The sequence below is a fragment of the Pecten maximus genome, chromosome 6 (assembly GCF_902652985.1).
Source record: "Pecten maximus chromosome 6, xPecMax1.1, whole genome shotgun sequence".
Classification (NCBI taxonomy): Eukaryota; Metazoa; Mollusca; class Bivalvia; order Pectinida; family Pectinidae; genus Pecten; species Pecten maximus.
In genome coordinates, this window is record NC_047020.1 from 38,704,701 (window position 1) to 38,722,102 (window position 17,402).

The following is a 17,402-nucleotide window of genomic DNA, read 5'->3' on the forward strand; positions in this document are numbered from 1 at the left end:
TCGAATGAAAAATGCTGAAAAATATATTACAGATTGTTAAGTTCGATTTTTCTTTCGAAAGAGAATGTCTTGGTAAAAGTACTTTTCTTCGTCCGGAGAAGTTGTACTTTAAAAAATAGTTACTCTACATCAAGCTAATATTGATAAGATGTCGTCTGGGGCTATCTCCTTGGAAACGGGACACCCATTACCACGCGTACATTTTGGGTTCGCCGCTTTCTGCCGTGTAATCGCCGTCGACACCATGTCAAACCGGGAATGAAGCAATCAATCTCTCGTTATATATAACATCTCTTATCTTATTGGCGATCAAGGGTCGCCGACCTTTCAAAAGGTCAATCTGACCATTAAATTCCATTGAAAACCATGCCGATTTTTGTTGTTTTTTAAAAGTAGATTTCTATGCAAAACATTTCGTCTGAAGCACTTTACCAAACTAACACGTGATTCCGTCCTTGATACAGAAAGATATACTCAAAGCAAAAAAATAAACATAACAAAAAGGAGCTCTGTTTTCTGTTGCCATGGGAACAAGTGGTAAAAATCTGTTCTCGGGGCGTGTCGCTGTTCTGCGGACGCCCCCACACAAGACAGTTTATGCACCGCGTTACCGCTGGCTGTTCCGGCGATCTAGCTGTCAGAAACGGTCTCCCGTTGTGTGTGAAATACGATCTTTCAAAGAATTTTCAAATAGCGTTTGCAATCTTCTGGACGCCATCTTCTAAAGTTGGTGGATGTGAGGAGTAATTGAAAACCTGCGATAAGGACGTGAAGTCTTTGCCAGAGATTATCTAACTCGTCAGCCCGGTAAGTCTCTTTGAAAACCTTACTTTTTCCAGTTAAAGTAGGATTAGTGCAAATAACAGATTTCACACAACGGATAACATATCAGTTTAATTAGATAAAGATCGATTTCACAGCATTTTAAATACGATTTGGAATTTGTCTTTTCCATTGCGAGAAAACAATGTCTTATTTGAATAATACAATAGCTTGCTTTAAGTAGCTTTGTTTGTCCGGTGGGTTCTACATTTTTCTATCTTTTTATTGTAATTAAATGGTGATAAGTAAAAGTGACTCTTAATTGTTACGTGATGCGTGAGAGCAGTTACTACGTGAGCACGTGCAGTTAGGGTGCCTGCTTCACGTAAACACATGTATCACTCGCGATCATAGATAGAGCTAATCGTATCCAAAACAATATACAAAATTGTGTTTACATTAAAAAAAAGTATTTTTTTGTTACGATCATTCTATTTTATAAGATACACGTACATATATACTGTAGGTGTGTGCGTGTGTGTGTGTGTGTGTGTGTGTGCGTAATAAATCTACAACAACAAAATGGTATATCTAATTTAACAAATATTGATGTATCTTCCCCATTTCTACATATTGAACTCGTCGGTCTATTGATGTGGACGGTTTTATTCTAACCTAGGGGTTACTATAAGATCCCAAATTTCCAGGTGGTAATATCGTCCTTAACATCTAGGCCTTCAATATTCACGGTCGTCAGCCCTCAGTCTGGTATATATCTCACGAACCCTGGGAAATGTAATTAAAAAAACACAAACTTTTTCTTTCTCCTTACAGATCTGGTAAGGTTGTTCGCTTTCTCTGCTCACAAGTTCTAACACAACCCCTCTCGAGACCGGCGATTAACACTGATGGCGGTAAGTCAAGTTTTTTTCTTTGTTCATATTAGTTTGAACCTGTTAATTTAGCGTTTAAAATGCATAAATACAAAACTGTTTGATGTAATACACTGTATGTACATAAAATGCCTCTACAAAAGTTCGCTTTCATCTCCATTTTCGACTTTTGTTTTAATTTTTCACGTGTAATTTCGTCTGATTAGAAAGGATTTCGAAATACACAGATCTTCATATACTTGCAGTTTTCAGAGAAATTGGTTGTCATAAAATTAAACATTACAATATTACTATTGGTAAATTGTGCTTGCTGGGTATGAGAAGGTGTCGGAATATTCAAGGGTCGAATTGAACAGTATTTAATATAAAGAGTGTCCTTACTACGGTATTGTATATATAACAAAACATGTACAGTAGGGCTACGGTGGCCGAGTGGTTAAGGTGTCCCGACACTTCATCACTAGCCCTCCACCTCTGGGTTGCGAGTTCGAAACCTACGTGGGGCTGTTGCCTGGTACTGACCGTAGGTTGGTGGTTTTTATCCGAGTACTCCGACTTTCCTCCTCCTCCAAAACTAGGTACATCCTTAAATGACTCTTGCTGTTAAAAGGTCGTGAAACAAAATAAACCACGCCAAAATCTAAACTTGCACTCAGCCAATGTTTAGACGTTCAACGAAATTACACAAAAAATGTGTTCATATATGCTTGAACATACTTTGCATAAAGAATATCAAATTAGACAGGTATAGAATGATATAGATTTGATTTCGTACATTTTTAATTAATTTCAATTACACAAAAGTGTCGGATTCCAAAGAGAGCGCTAATAAAACTAGATCAGACAGGATGTAGGAATACACAGGTTTCGGATAAGGAAGGTTTCATTAGATATATTTTAATTCATAAATCCCATTTAATCGTGGAAATAGTATGTACCATGTGTGCACAGATGCTTAAATCACGCGCATTCTCACGTGACGATGAATATGCCATGCACTTAGAAACGTTTAAAACATTTTTATCTCGATTTAGACCGTAAATTGATATATGGAGATAGGGGCACATCTGTTACAGAGGTCAAATACCATGTCAAGGTCGATTGCACTTCTGATATTGCATATATAGCTGCATTATGAAATTTATAGACATGACTGCCCTCCTGTTAGGAATATATCAAAAACGGTTGCCAACACGAACAATTTAAGTCGTTTTGAACACCTTCGGAATATTTATATAAGCTATGGGAAAATGACAATGGGTTCCGGTTGCCTGGCTCCGTTCGGCACTCAGTATGGTTTGCGGTACGTTCCCGCAACACCCGATCGCGAGCAATACATTATTGCACGAACACGTGGTTCTCTTTAATGGATGTGCAGATGCACGTGTGGGGAAAAAAAACGAGTGAAATACAGATACCAATTGATGAATGGTACCTGTCAAGTTACGAAAATGTACGAGCAATTAAAATTGTATTTCGTCATCATTGGTGATTTTCAAAAATGTTTCGGAATGTTCAAAGAATGCATTCAACCTTCATGAAGTTCAGGTAAATCAGTGCTCAGAATTTAACACGTTTCATAACTAAATGGAGACCTTGTTAGAATGTGTTAATTAATTTCACGATTTTTGTCACGGTACAATACATGAGAATAATTAGTGAACACTGCAATGCATACAGGTAGCTAAAACAACACATATTAAAATTGCCAATGCTGACACTGGGTATTCCGTTCCTCTTTCTAATATGGCTTATTAAAGTTTGATTAATTTTGTGTGAGGCTAACAGACGGAATAGACAGAGATCACCCCACACAAGAGTTTCTGTGTGGGAGTATGCGTCCACAAGACGGATTAGACATGTTTCTCTTCACAAGAGTTTCTATATGTGAGGGTGTGTCCACTAGACGGATTATACAGGTTTCTCTACACAATAGTTTTTTGTGTGAGTGTGTGTCCACTAGACGGATTAGACAGGTTTCTCTACACAATAGTTTTTGTTATCACACTTTCTGTAACATGTATTTGTGGAGAGGGGTTTTCTAAGTTGTAATAACTTGTGCCCGATCCATTTGTTTATAACAATAAAATATTTTCAAATCCAATCAAATAGTTTTTGTGTGTGAGTGTGTGTCAACTAGACGGATTAGACAGGTTTCTGTACACAAGAGTTCATATGTGTGAGTGTGTGCGTGTGCGTCCTCTGGAGGTGACTAAGGTGACTAAATGAGGTGTTGGGCGAGAGGGTCGGGGTTGGGTTAGGTAATGATGATTTGGGGGAATGGACAAGGACGGGATGGACTCTGCCCATACCAATTAGTCATTATATACGAAAGCCGCATTGTGAATGTGCCACTAATTCATTCCGGACAACCAAATTCTCTGACCACTCCTATTCACAACACTCATTAACTATCGATAACTGACCATCGGTCAGTCCGGTCCCCCACGATTAGGCGGCTTCAGATGTTGGGAGAGGGAGGTAATGTGCACTGGGAACTCGTGTAAACACAGCCAAACATCAGGCCAATCCACGGTATGTATAGCTCTGCTAGTATATTGGTATAGGGTTCAAAAGATATGAAATGTGTAACATCTTTTTAAAATATGAGAGGCTCCCCAAGGGGTATAATTATTATAGTTTTAAAAAGAAGTGCGTCATTCAAAACGGCAACTTGCAAAACAAACTATCCGATTCCTGAATCGAGAAAATTGATACAATTTTATTTCTTGATATGTGAGGAAACGTATGTTTTATGTACATGATAAAGAACATATTTTTAGAATCTATATCCCCGAATGTGTTCCATTTTTTGTAAACTGCTGTCAACACCAGCTGAGCGAGGGCACTGGGGTGTAGAGACGGCGCGCGTTCGAACATCCTCACTATGCTCTGCCGTTCTAGTGGCATTACAGAGACGACCCGTGTGAGTTATCTTTCACAGCAATCGTAGCGTATTTATCTGGCCAAGATGAGAGGGACTGATAGTCACTGAACGCCTGATACATATTTACTTCACATTGGACTAATCAGTGGAGTTATTAGAAGGGTGCGTTCGTGTAAACCTCCCCATCTCTCCACGGAAAGGGTGCGTTCGGTTAGAGCAGTTTTTTTCCCTCCACCGATTGGGGACCCGCCTACCCATTAGAGGCGCCTGCACGTTAAACTGAGTTTGACCGTACGAGGATTTGATTTATCGCGTAGCAACTATTGTTTTGACAGACTTGAGTGGAGACTTCAGTGTCGCCCTTCAGAATCTTGCCGTGTGTGAAGCAGTACATTCTTTCGGAGTACTGAAATACTACGCACATTTTTTCAATAGCCGTTCGGAGTACCTTTATTACATTGAGATACACAGTGATCATATTTACTGGAATATTGCATCCTTTGGTAAGAAATTTGAATTCCAATGTAGATTTATGTAATTCATTTCAGGAGTTTGTGAAATTGTTTCAACTTGGAATCAACAAAAATGACTTCCGAATGATTCAGTAACCATTTTAGTTATTATCCTCTGTGTTGATATTGTACTTGTGGAATTACTTTATCCAGTATGTATCTTTTCAACTGTTATACTCCACTTTTATTTTGACATCACTAACCGAAATTTTAACCGACAATATTTCCTTGACAACGGTTCAACAGACGATACAACCTTTAGCAACAGCTGTAAGGACAATTTTTCCCTAGCAACGGTAACTCGACAAAAGTACCTTGACAACGGTTATACCGATGATGTTTCCTTGGCAACGGGTTTTCTTGCATTGCCACATTGACAACAGCTGTACGGAAAGTAGTACACATGTTGCAGTGATAATATTGTTTAAACTACCAGTGGTCAGTGCACGTGCAATTATTTTACTACACACTACACGTGCACTGACCAATACCGACACTGTATCGGTCAGGGTACAATGGCACGACAATGTACATTGTGTGTTGTTTTGACAGGTCTTGGTGTGTCCCCCCGACCATGAGGAGATCCGGTGTGTATATTGTCAATGAACCAGCCGAGGACCCACCCAGTGCAGAGAACGGAGGACCAGACCACGTGTACTTAAACAAAATGTCGGAAGAAGGTGAGAACGGAATGGGGGAGGAAATGATGAACGATACAGTTGGACTTCCGGTTGAGGCGTCCACACCCACACCAAAGAAATCCAAAAGGATTCGTCTCCCCTCCGTATACAGGTGAGTGATGATATCATTGTTTGACGTCATTTTGGTATTGTCTTCCAACAGCAGGCGGGACGGTTTTGTGAATTTTGTCACAGAGGCTTGATGCAATGACTAAATATGCGTAAAATTTGTAAGATTAAATCAAAGTTGTTCTCCCACCCATAAACCGTGTCTTGCTCCTGTGGCTAAAAAGTCACGTGCATTTTTCATTATAAACGATATAGATAATACGTGTCCTTATCTATTTAATTTAACGTGATAACAGATAATAAGTCTAGGTTGTGTGAATTCAGACGATTTCCGCACCGTCGACCTACCCGGACATGCCGGCGGTAGTGGGTGATTGTAGCGACACCTGTTGGCCGGGAGGGGTGCCAATGTCTGGCGATCTACTTGTTCCGGTGCCAAACATTAACGAGTTATTAATAAAACCAGAATGCTATAAATCATCTCTGATACAAACAGCTCTTCTGTCAACCTTCTAATCAACTTTCATTTTGTTTCTGTACGTTTTTTCACAAAAGCTCCCCCTCACGTGATTTGGCATTGACTGGGACATATAAGCCAATTGCTGTCTTTCCATTTCTTTCAAGTATAGTAAACTGAAAACAGAAATCTAACAAAACAACGTTTTTAATCTTTTTTTCTAAACAGGAACTGTAGGATCCTTTAAGTCAGAATCTATTTTTTTTTTAGCTTTTAGTGGTGTATTTTGATAAATTTTAAATGTCACTAAGTGCGCTGTTAAAAGGAGTATTTTACGGACTCTACCAAAGACCTGTATTTACGTAAAGCTGACAGTACTTTGATAACAGGACTACTTTGTTACGTGTACGTGTCCTTGTTGATATGGGGCGTGACGATATTGCACCAAGACGCGCGTGAAATATTTGGCTACATGTATACGATCTGCTGGGTTCGAGAGACAAGCGTTCCGTCGATCAAGACTTCAGAGAGAGACGTTGTGATAGGCTCGGTATAAGATACTCATGGCGTGATACACTCGACAACTATTTAATCAGTATAGTTTTAAAACAAACTCTGCATCCTTAATGAAAAACGAAAACACTATGGTGGCCCTGGCCGACTTTGTCCTGTGTTTGCTGTCGTCCTGGGATTTACTTAATGAACCCAACTGCGTCGCATTAATGATTGTTCATCCTGTTCTGGATTTCCAATGTCACGCTTCAAGAAAACAAGATGAAATAATTATTTTACTAAATTAAAGAAGATTGTTTTGTTTTGGTTATATTGCAGTCAGTTTGCGATCTAAATAGCTTCCTCGTGATTTACTCTTCAAAATCTAGATTAGTTCAAAACCAGGAAATCTATCTTAAGAATGAATGACACTGACCTTAGCAAGGGTATATCTGTGTAAGGATGTTCATTAGGCCAGACCGGAAATGACATTTTTGTGTGTGCCAAAACCACATTTTCTGTCTTAATTTAATTTCCGATAGAGATATACCGTAAATCTATTTCACACCGTGAAGCGATGTCATTTAGACGAGACGACTCCACGTTGTTTAATGTAAAACGTATGTTAGGGTATAGGGGTTATCGAAGCACAAGTATAATAGGTATCGTCGCAGAAAAAAACTAGGGAAGTGGAGCGAGTGTAGAGAGGGATTCACCATAGAGACAGCTATGAGGGGAACGAGAGGTGAGAGGGTTGGGCCGGATGGACAGAGGGTATGATCGCAGTGAAAACTAGGGGGACGAGTTAAGAGAGATATTATATATTATCACAGAGAAAACTAAGGGAGGTGTAGGAACAGGGAAGAGGGGAGAGTGGACGAAAGGGGAGATAATATCATCGCAGTGAAAACTCAGCACAGAGAAAACTAAGGGAGGAGTGAATGAACAGGGTAGAGGAGGGAGGGGAGTGTGGGAAGAAAACGATGACATTGAAAATGAGTACATTAGTATGATGAGGGGAGAGGTAAAGGGGCAGGGTTGAGGAGGTTAAAGGGTAGGGTAAAGTATGGGACGGGTAAAAGGGTGAGATACAGGAGGGTAGGATTGAAGCCCGGGGTAAAGGAGGAAAGGTGTTAGGGGTGAGGTACATGAGGGGAGGGATGAAGCCCGGGGTAAAGGAGGGAAGGGGTTAAGGGGAGAGGTTCAGGAAGGGAAGGGTGAAAGGGTGCGTGGAAGAGATATTGGATGAAGAATGAAGGACAGGGTGGAGAAGAGGATGGGGAGGAGAGTGTGGGGAGGAAATGATCATGTAAAAAAAAAAGAACATTTGTATGAAGAGGGGAGGGATGAAAAGGTAGAGGAAAGAGAAATGGTGTGGCCAAAAATAGGAGAGGGAAGAAGAATAAAATTAGGGAGATGACGGTGGGAAAGAAGTTACAACAAGGAAACCTTACATTATGATTAGAGGAGGAGGGTAGAGGAAATTGGACGGTATGGGGAGGAGGGAGAGATGAAGGGGGATAGGGTTATCAAGGGACACGCGACCAAAGGAACAAATATATTTGGGAAGAGGGTATCATTAAGTTGAGGAGGTACAAGCAAAGGAAAAACGAAGGATGGACATGGGTACCACCGGGCAAAGGATGATACGGGGGGGGGGGGGGGGGGGGGGGGTTACGTATATAATATCTTATTTCACATCAAATTACACAACATGACTCGCACTTGAACAGATGTTTCAGATGTAACATAGTTTTACACAGCTATCATCAAAACCAGAGTACTCCGTATATGTTTACAAGATGATGGGCCTGTATATATACAGCATCTCGCCCCATCTGATATCAAGGACTTCAAATTTTTGCGAGTCCTATTAACTGTGACTGGGGAATACTTGTATGTAGATGTTTGTGATAGTTGTATCCTTTATCTATTACTAAAAAAAATACCAGCTGTTAATATTGTCATATTTCGTCGTCGTCCTCTTTCTCCTCCTCGTCGTCCTCCTCGTCCTCCTGCTCGTCGTCCTCGTCGTCCTCGTCGTCCTCGTCGTCCTCATCCTCTTTCTCCTCCTCGTCCTCCTCCTCCTCCTCCTCCTCCTCCTCTATTAAGAGGAACATTTTTCAGTGCTCATTTTCAGTCTACATACACCGTACATCGGTCTAATTGCTATGTTTACTTTCAGTAGTTGTCGGTGCAAACTCATCTGTATATATTGACATTCCTGAGTGAAGACTACATCCATTTTTAACATTCCTTATTAACGTTGAATGACAGATCAAATTTGACGAGAAAAAGAGAAATGAATATTTTGACAATTTCGGATTAAAAGGGTTTCGGATTGATGGGATTCTCGTGTTCTTTGGAAATTTTACGTCTGTTGACCGTTAGGAAAATTTCACACTTTGTGAACAGCTTGTTAGATGAATATTGCTAATTAAGAACAAAAATTCGGATAACCGGATAAACGGGATTCCGGTTTAATGAGTTTTCATCGTAATTGTATAATAGGATGATAGGATACACCGTCAGTGATAGGAATGCTGGGTAGCAGCTGTTGTTATATATATAGATACGTGTATATATATAATATCTATGCATCGTATCAAATATGACACATGATGAGCACATTTTTTATGTTATTCAATGAAGGTCACAAAGATAACGGAACACAGTCACGTGCTCGGAAGCTCGTGTCCCGATAGAACACGTGGGTGCCCACTTATGTTAACCGTTTTTTGCGACCTTTTACATTAGATGATCACATAATGAGATAAGGGTCATAGGAAATTAATATAGATAAAAAAAGAGGAGGGGGGTTCGTAATTCCGACAGATGCTGGGTCACGTGCACGCGGCCACGGCGCGTGCGGTGATGTCAGATGGTTGGCCAGCTGTGACATGTAATACGTATCACTCCGCCGCAGGAAGTAGCGCGGAGGTAAACGAGGTTTATTAGAACTGATAACTACGTTATAAGAGAGATAAAACGGAGATCTTTTACCCATGTTTCTGTCGCCCGCTCGGGATATTAGCTATCGTTTTGTGGTTATATGAATACGTGATACAATTTTTAAAAGCCCGTTTTTAATTTTGTAATGGGTCACGCGTTACAGTAAGGAACTCACACAGACTGTGTATATAGATATCCTCATAACAGATAATGTTTAAATGCATTCTGTAATACGAGTCTATAAACACTACAGTTTTATCTAGCTTCCAAAGTCGTATACAGAAATGCCTGTCTCTCTATACCAGCATAGTATGGATATATCTTGTAGATATTTGTAAATTTAATTTAGCGTGAAAACACGTGCATGGATTTAGCTCGTCTGTGGTTATGTATCTCGCGTGCTGGGTGTTAATGTTCTAACATAGCATTGTTTTGATTGCAACGTGCATGTGCGATCTATATGAAGAACATTTAGAGGAAGTTGGACTGGCTCCTACCCCTTAATCTTTTACACTAGGCGATCTCCCCCTAGTTTTAAAACATGGGTTTCGAGAATCAGATTTTTTCTAGAGACCCAAATTATAAAGCTCAATTTAATTCATTACCTAGAACTTCTATAGACAGGGGTGAGTCTAGTAGGAAGTCTAAAAATGAAGAAAAAAAAATGAAGAAAAAAAAAATTTGAATAAAAAAAAAAGTAAATCTTTCACTCCGGTAAAATAGCTAGACGCTAAGTACCGGGTGAAATAGAGTTAATTCTCTTTCACTCATTTGGTAGAGGGTAAGTTTAAGCCAGGACTCTCGAGATTCGACCCCTCGCGGAGGCATTAAAACATTAAAATAGTATTATAATATGTCATACATTTGTAAAGAAACTGAGTAAAGTAATTAATAAGTAAAATTCGTAAATACGTACCACAAATGGGAAAGGGTGTAATCAGGATAAAAACGCAGAAAATTATTTCTAACTATGACTTATTAGTGATTTGTATTCTGTTTATATAAGGCGTGAACATCCTTATTGTAAACCACCCCACAAAATTATCATGTTCTTTTACATGCTTTGCCATGTCCCTACAGCAGTTAAATCATGCACGTGCATGTTGTTTACATCTCTCCTGAAACCAACTCGCTGGTAGTTCTATCTACGTTAGTGGTGTTATCTTCGTTTGTGGTAAATCTTTTTAAGCTCAATGTGAATACTTTGCCCCAGTAATTGAACGAAACACTCATTCAAGTGGAACCACACATCGGGAAAACCTTTGGCGTTGTTTTCGGAGCCGCAGATACGTACATACTTAACCCATGTGGACCAGCGACTCTGTACTAAGGCGTCTTAACATCCAGAAAACATCACATGAAAAAAAAACCCAATATTACCACAAAGTACATCTGAGCGATATTCTATCTTTATGAAAAACCTATTCAGTTATTGGAGGCATAAGACGTAAATTGCAATGCCTTTGAACTGTATATACTAAAAGAGGACTTTATGTAGCCATCCTTAATTTAATATAATATATTCTAGTATGTAAAAACAGGAAGCTAACGGATTGGCACAAAATGTATCAGTTTTTATCAAAGACCTGCTTTCCACTGCGTGGATGTATTTAGAGATGCTTTAGACGGGAGAGAAATAGATTCAACAGTTGGCATCAACTCCGTACAGTCTAGTTCGGATTCCAAGTACAATTTCAATTTAACCGCCATTTTGTAATTAGATCAAGTCGTAATTCGGCCACCTTGCCATACAGCGTCAATGTTCATAAGTGATTAGAGAAAACACTTAGTAGAAGAAATGTATCTTTTATTTAAGATAAAAATACACATACTTAAGTCTGAAAATGTTATTTTACCTAATATTGATCAACGGCCACATTTACAACGCTAGCTCGAGTTTCCTCTGGCCCTAACACCGTGTCTGGTTAAGGGGCCCTACACCAGACATGGTGTCAGGGCCAGAGGAAACTCGGGCTAGTACAACGTGTGTTTCTTTCCTTAATGCCGTTTACGTAACCAGAACCTGTCCAATCCGACACTTTGCTGGGTCTCGCTGTTTTGTTGTTTAAGGAAGGGCGCAACTTAGTAATATATAGTTCTATAGTTAGTTTAGCTGGAATATGACATAGTGTAAGAGTACTGAGATACTGGGGGAGGGGGGGTGGGGGTCGAATCAACGAATCAATTTGGGAAACTTCGGCACTTTCCGGAATGGCCGAATGTTCCCGATTGGGGATTGAACTAAACAGGTTTCGTTTGTTTTTGTGTTTTGTATATAAATACTATCTGTGATATCACCAACGGTAGATTGTGTTTATTTTTGTCATTAAATTAAGAGAACAATACTCGACATTTAATACTGCATTCCAAATATTTATTCTGTTTTGCCTGTAAAAATTTATAATTTATTTTTAACGACAGTGTTCGCCACATAGCAGCTTATCCCGCATGTTATTTATTAAACGTGTGTATGAATCATAGCGGGGTAACCCTTTTATCCCTTTGGCGTTGACAGTTATTCTCACTTGAAAGAATGCAAACCAGATGCAAATGTCAGAGGTCAGTTCACGTCAAACCCCTGAAGGTCATGTTTCTTCACTTTGAATTTTTTTTTTTTACATGAAACTGGGTTAACACATTGATGTATACGCCTCATTTATCAAAATAATGTGGTTGTTCGTGTGCCGGATATTTCAAGTTTTGATTTTTTTGTGGTGGTTAAGTTTTGGTTAATTCCTGTGGTTTTACATGGAAATATATATTTACTCCACACATAAGATTCTACACGTTAATTACTATCACCGTACGTGCTGCTCTGGAACTACTTACACCAGACGCCAAACAAAACCGCGGGCCCTTCACAGCCAGTGTGCTCGCTGCTAACACTACTAGGACGTCCCGGGCTAGCACAATCGGCCCCTGCACGGAATTCCTTTCGCTTTTATCTCTTGTAAAGATTTCGCTCGTCTTGTTTTGATAATTCGGGGGAGGAGGAATGTTTGTTGATTCTGTGACCATAACAGTTTCCGGAAGATCTGGGTAGCTTTGGTGCTCATTTTGTGTGTGTTCTACAGGGGGAAACAAACATGATGAGGTTTTGGTTCGAACACCGGAATACGGCTCCGTAAGTATTCAATTAATCGTTGTCTCCCACGTGTTTGTTATGGTCATTTAAACGTTTGATATCAGGGGATGTGCAATAACATACATTATACCTCCAATGGATTTAGAAACCTGAACCAAAATGGCGGCCAAGCTGATGTCAGTCATCCGCCAATAGACGTCACTGGAGGAGGAAGGGCCTTTGGGAATGGAATATCATTTGAAATAAGATATTACGGCCTGTGGTATATCTGTTGCAACGTGTTTCGCAATGTTTCGGATTTTATCTTTTTTTTTTTTCTGGCATTGTTCAATAAGCCTCTGCAGGATGGAAGTTTTCATATACAACAGAAACAATTCATAACCAGTGTTATTGCATTTATATGGTTACAACCCTTTTGTGTAGCTGTTTTCTTGATTTTTGTTCATTTTGTGCTTTTCAACGTTTGAAATCACAGGACGACACTGGAAAGATATACATGTAAAAATCTAAGTGAAAGTGTTATATGCAGAGTTAACACACGTGACAAATCTGAAACGACGTAAGGTTTTCAGATTTCAAACTTAACTTTGCTTACGATTGTTTTCTTTATTGCATTCAAAATACAAATAAAATTTTACAAGTATTTGAATTAGACAAGTGCAAGTAGCCTCCAGCTTTTCCTCAGATGGATGTACTTAGAATATTTTTTTTTTGGTGTGATAGCACGGGGCGTAGTCATCTTCAATAATGCATTCTCCTGTCTGAGAAATGTAAAAACATGTACCTTTAATAGTTGTTTATAAAGAGTACCGTCTGATATATATATATAAACAGTTCCTTATAGGCAGATTTTACCAAGTACGTGTATGTAATGATAAGTACTAGTGTCGGTGTACGTATCGACCGGACAGATTAACCAACAATAATATCGGTCGGTTTGTCTGTTAGTTTTATCAGCACGGTGTTGTTGGCGTTTCTTTGAGATATCTCAGCGACGGGGCTGAACAGGGATGCGAACCAGAGGTTGTCGACGGTCGGTCGGGGTCAAAATGGCCACCTCGCTGTTCCGCTCCTTTGACAAAAATTCTCTCCGTATTTGTTAATTCAGTTTTTTTGGTCTTCTTCCAAAAGATTTGATTTGAAGACATTTAGTGTTTTATAAGGTGAAGGTCGCCTTGCGCGTGCAGGTTGCTGACGTGTTCTTTTCAGTGTTTTATTTAAGAACATGTCATGAAATTTGCATTTGTATAATGGGAGCACGTCAGTGACGTTTGCCACGTGCTTGCTTTGACCTTCGTGACTTACATATACCATGCATGGTAATCACGTGGTTCTGCTCAATTTGTCCGACAATCATTTGGAAGCAATTTGAGGTATTCTTATTGCGGCCGAACATATCCCGTTTGGTGTGTATTTAAGGTCAGTATCGGGACCCATGGTTCTAATGGCCAACTTGATGTTTAATCTGAATTATTGGAGCTCGGCAATTGAAAGCAACGTCGTAAACTCTTTGTTACACAATTGTCTAGTATTATTGTTGCGAACAATTCCTCTACATTTATGACGTCACTGATGTGTGACGTAAGACTTCTCCTGTTTCATCACTACTATCTCAGCCCAAGCTAACATCTCATCACTTCCTCTACTCAACCTAAAATAAACCTGTTTCACAGGTATCCTCAGTATTTACTCTACTTGGTCTCTTCTTAACTCAAAATGTCCCCATCACTTTCCCACTGTTATATCTATCACAGCCTTAGTCAGATACCATCTTACTCATACGTACACAAACATCATCTATCATCGCCCACATGTAATACACTATTTTCTTTGCCACTAGCATATCATATATACTCCCACATGTCGCCATCCTCGCCCCATAAACAAACCATTTTTCCTTCTTCATTATTCCAACATATGCCACGCAATTTAATTATATATATCTATACTTCCGATCTTCAAACCCCAAAACCAACCCCCTCGACCGGGGCCCGCCCAACCCCATCCTAACCTCCACCCTAACCCGACCCCACCCAACCCCTACGTCCAATATCTCTCACTTGGCCTATTTTCTGTGTGACGTCCTTGAAAGTCTGACACTCTCGCTTTTCCCTGACGTCCTTGAATGTCTGACACCTTCGCTTTTCCCTGGCGTCCTTGAATGTCGGACAAACTCGCTCTCCCCTTATGTCATTGAATGTCGGACAAACTCGCTCTTCCCTGACGCCCTTGAATGTCTGACAACCTCGCTTTTCCCTGACGTCCTTGAATGTCTGACAACCTCGCTTTACGTTGTACTGTGTATTGTAATACAGCAGTACTAATTGTGTGTAAGTGAATGTGTTGTACAGATAAGCTACACCAAGTTCCGGTTGTTGAGTGATTTGTACAGATAAACATCAGATTCACATTCTATCTTTGTACTTACAATATGTTAACGTTGTTTATCACAACAATCTGCATGTACCTTGTATCACAACAACACTTCCCGCCAAAACATTGTGTACCAAAGGCTTGTTCGTTACTCATGCTTTACAGTTGCAGTATTTGGATTCACTACAAGAACGATTGATGTAGATAACATGCATTGTCTGGTTGTTATATGATAATATCGCAACATCAGGCATAAGCAAGGATTCTCAGTAGACAGAAACAAGTGTCATCATATTCCAAACTGAGAACAACAACAAAATGCCGAGCTATTCGTAGAGACTTCATGCATCTCGTATTATCAATTAATCAAACACTTGCTTCAGAATTATTCAGAACCATTAATCAATAAATGGTCTGTTTTATTACTTCTTGGTTTAAACCACATATTTCCGGTTTTACAAATGACTTCCGGTTTTAAGATAAAGGGCCTATTCTACTGATTTTTGGTTTAAACCACGCATTTCCGGTTTTGCAAATGACTTCCAGTTTTAAGATAAATGTCCTATTTTACTGCTTCTTCGTTTAAACAACGCATTTCCGGTTTTAAAAATGACTTCCGGTTTGAAGATAATGTTTGTTGTCCATTTCAGATCGTCATTGGTGAAGCTGTTGTGTGGCCTGTACGCTCTGATAATTGTTGTTCTCGGGATAGTGTTTTCTACTGCCACGTCGCTGACCGCCAGGGAGCGCCATCATCAGTTCTATTTAGAGGTAAATTTTGTATTTTAGAGGTAAAGGTCACTGGCGTACACGTTCGTTTATAATCTTGTATTTTCATGTGTAAGCTTGTTTATCCTTGCTTCTCAACATTCTTTAAATCAAGTCTAATAGACATATATGTACTGTATAGCTGTTAAGTTTCGCTTAGATACTATTTCGCGGTTATACTATTCAGACCTAATTCGCAGAAATTAAATTGTATACATTTCAATATATACATATATAAATATTACCTGGGTATCTATATTCGTGTTTTATTTAATTACCGCAAATTTAGCGAAATCAAATCCTCCGCTAATATTAACAACTATGCAGTATATATTTTTATCAACATTCTTTCTTCTTGTGAGTTCTTATAATGAAGTCCTGTTTTCCCCTTTACAGGTATTTCTGGTGTACTTGTATGTATTCTCACTCGGGTTGTTGATATATTTCCAACTTGGCCTTCTAAGTGGGGTCAAGGTTAAAAACAATTATTATGAACCTAACATCCGGATATCAGTGCGCAATGACGGAAGTATCCACAAGTCACCAACTGCGTCGCCATATCCAACGCGCGCAGCCGACGCTGGAGCGAACAGGTCGGAGGAGGTTCAGCCTCTGGACCAAAGCAAGGCAGAACAGGTTTCTGTTGGAAGTTTTCATAGTCATATGGAGCTGCCTTCCCCCGGGGGCGTGGCACACGCAGGGGAGGGCATCAATTTCTACCTCAGACTGGGTGCACTTGGTATGTATTAAAATCGCATGGAACTCTAAATAAGATATCACAGGGAATCTTCACATTTCATTTATGGAACTGCTGTTATTGTTCTACCATGCAAGAGAATTTCATTCAAGATACAAAGGAAAACATCATTGTCGTGTTGTTTTGGTGATATACACCTGAATGCACTTTAACAACAAATTGTCGACAAGTTGAACGAACCACTTTCATATTTAGTTTAACAGATTTAGTGTTGCATTAAAGTGACAATGTACGTTAGTGTTATTGTGTGAAGTTTTCAATTAGCTCATGAAAATTATAACAAAAATTGTTCATGTTCATTTCGAAACAAGGCAAAATGATTAGCCGTGGTAACGTTCATGAGGACAATTAAAACAACTACCAATATACATGATGTGAATTTGGGACCATGTAAACAACAACACGAAATCACACAACTCGGTGATAGCGGGGTTTTTTTTGTTTTTTTTTCCGTGTAAAAAACAATTCTCATGTGTTATAGGGCCCTGGGGGTAGACCAATATTCGGTTAAAAAATCAAACCTTCTCCTTAATCTTTAATGCACATCAAGATATTGTAGATACGCATGCGCCAGGCTTGTATTGTTTACTGTATACTTTCGTTTTCAATTGGTATCTCCCGTAACTGAATGACGTTTGTTTACGTTAGGCTACAGTTCAGGTTATATTTCATCAACAACAACGCGTTAACTTGCCTCGGTATTCCTCAGATAACG

General features: G+C 39.5%; 1 protein-coding gene across 4 annotated transcripts in view; it reads left to right on the forward strand.

Moving 5' to 3' along the window:
- Nucleotides 1-675: 675 nt before the first annotated feature.
- The window catches only part of LOC117329734 (proton channel OtopLc-like), a 29,722-nt gene continuing 12,995 nt past the window's right edge, over nucleotides 676-17,402 (forward strand). Inside the window, exons 1-5 of one of the 4 annotated variants that reach the window (XM_033887828.1) lie at nucleotides 676-807; nucleotides 1,597-1,676; nucleotides 5,607-5,846; nucleotides 15,813-15,933; nucleotides 16,327-16,669. In XM_033887828.1, the coding sequence (XP_033743719.1) occupies nucleotides 5,629-5,846; nucleotides 15,813-15,933; nucleotides 16,327-16,669 (682 nt within the window). In that variant the 5' untranslated portion in view covers nucleotides 676-807; nucleotides 1,597-1,676; nucleotides 5,607-5,628. Of the gene's footprint in view, nucleotides 808-1,596; nucleotides 1,677-4,081; nucleotides 4,191-4,583; nucleotides 5,046-5,606; nucleotides 5,847-12,415; nucleotides 12,829-15,812; nucleotides 15,934-16,326; nucleotides 16,670-17,402 lie in introns of those variants that run through there. The other 3 variants (XM_033887831.1, XM_033887829.1, XM_033887832.1) reach the window with 3 other exon arrangements.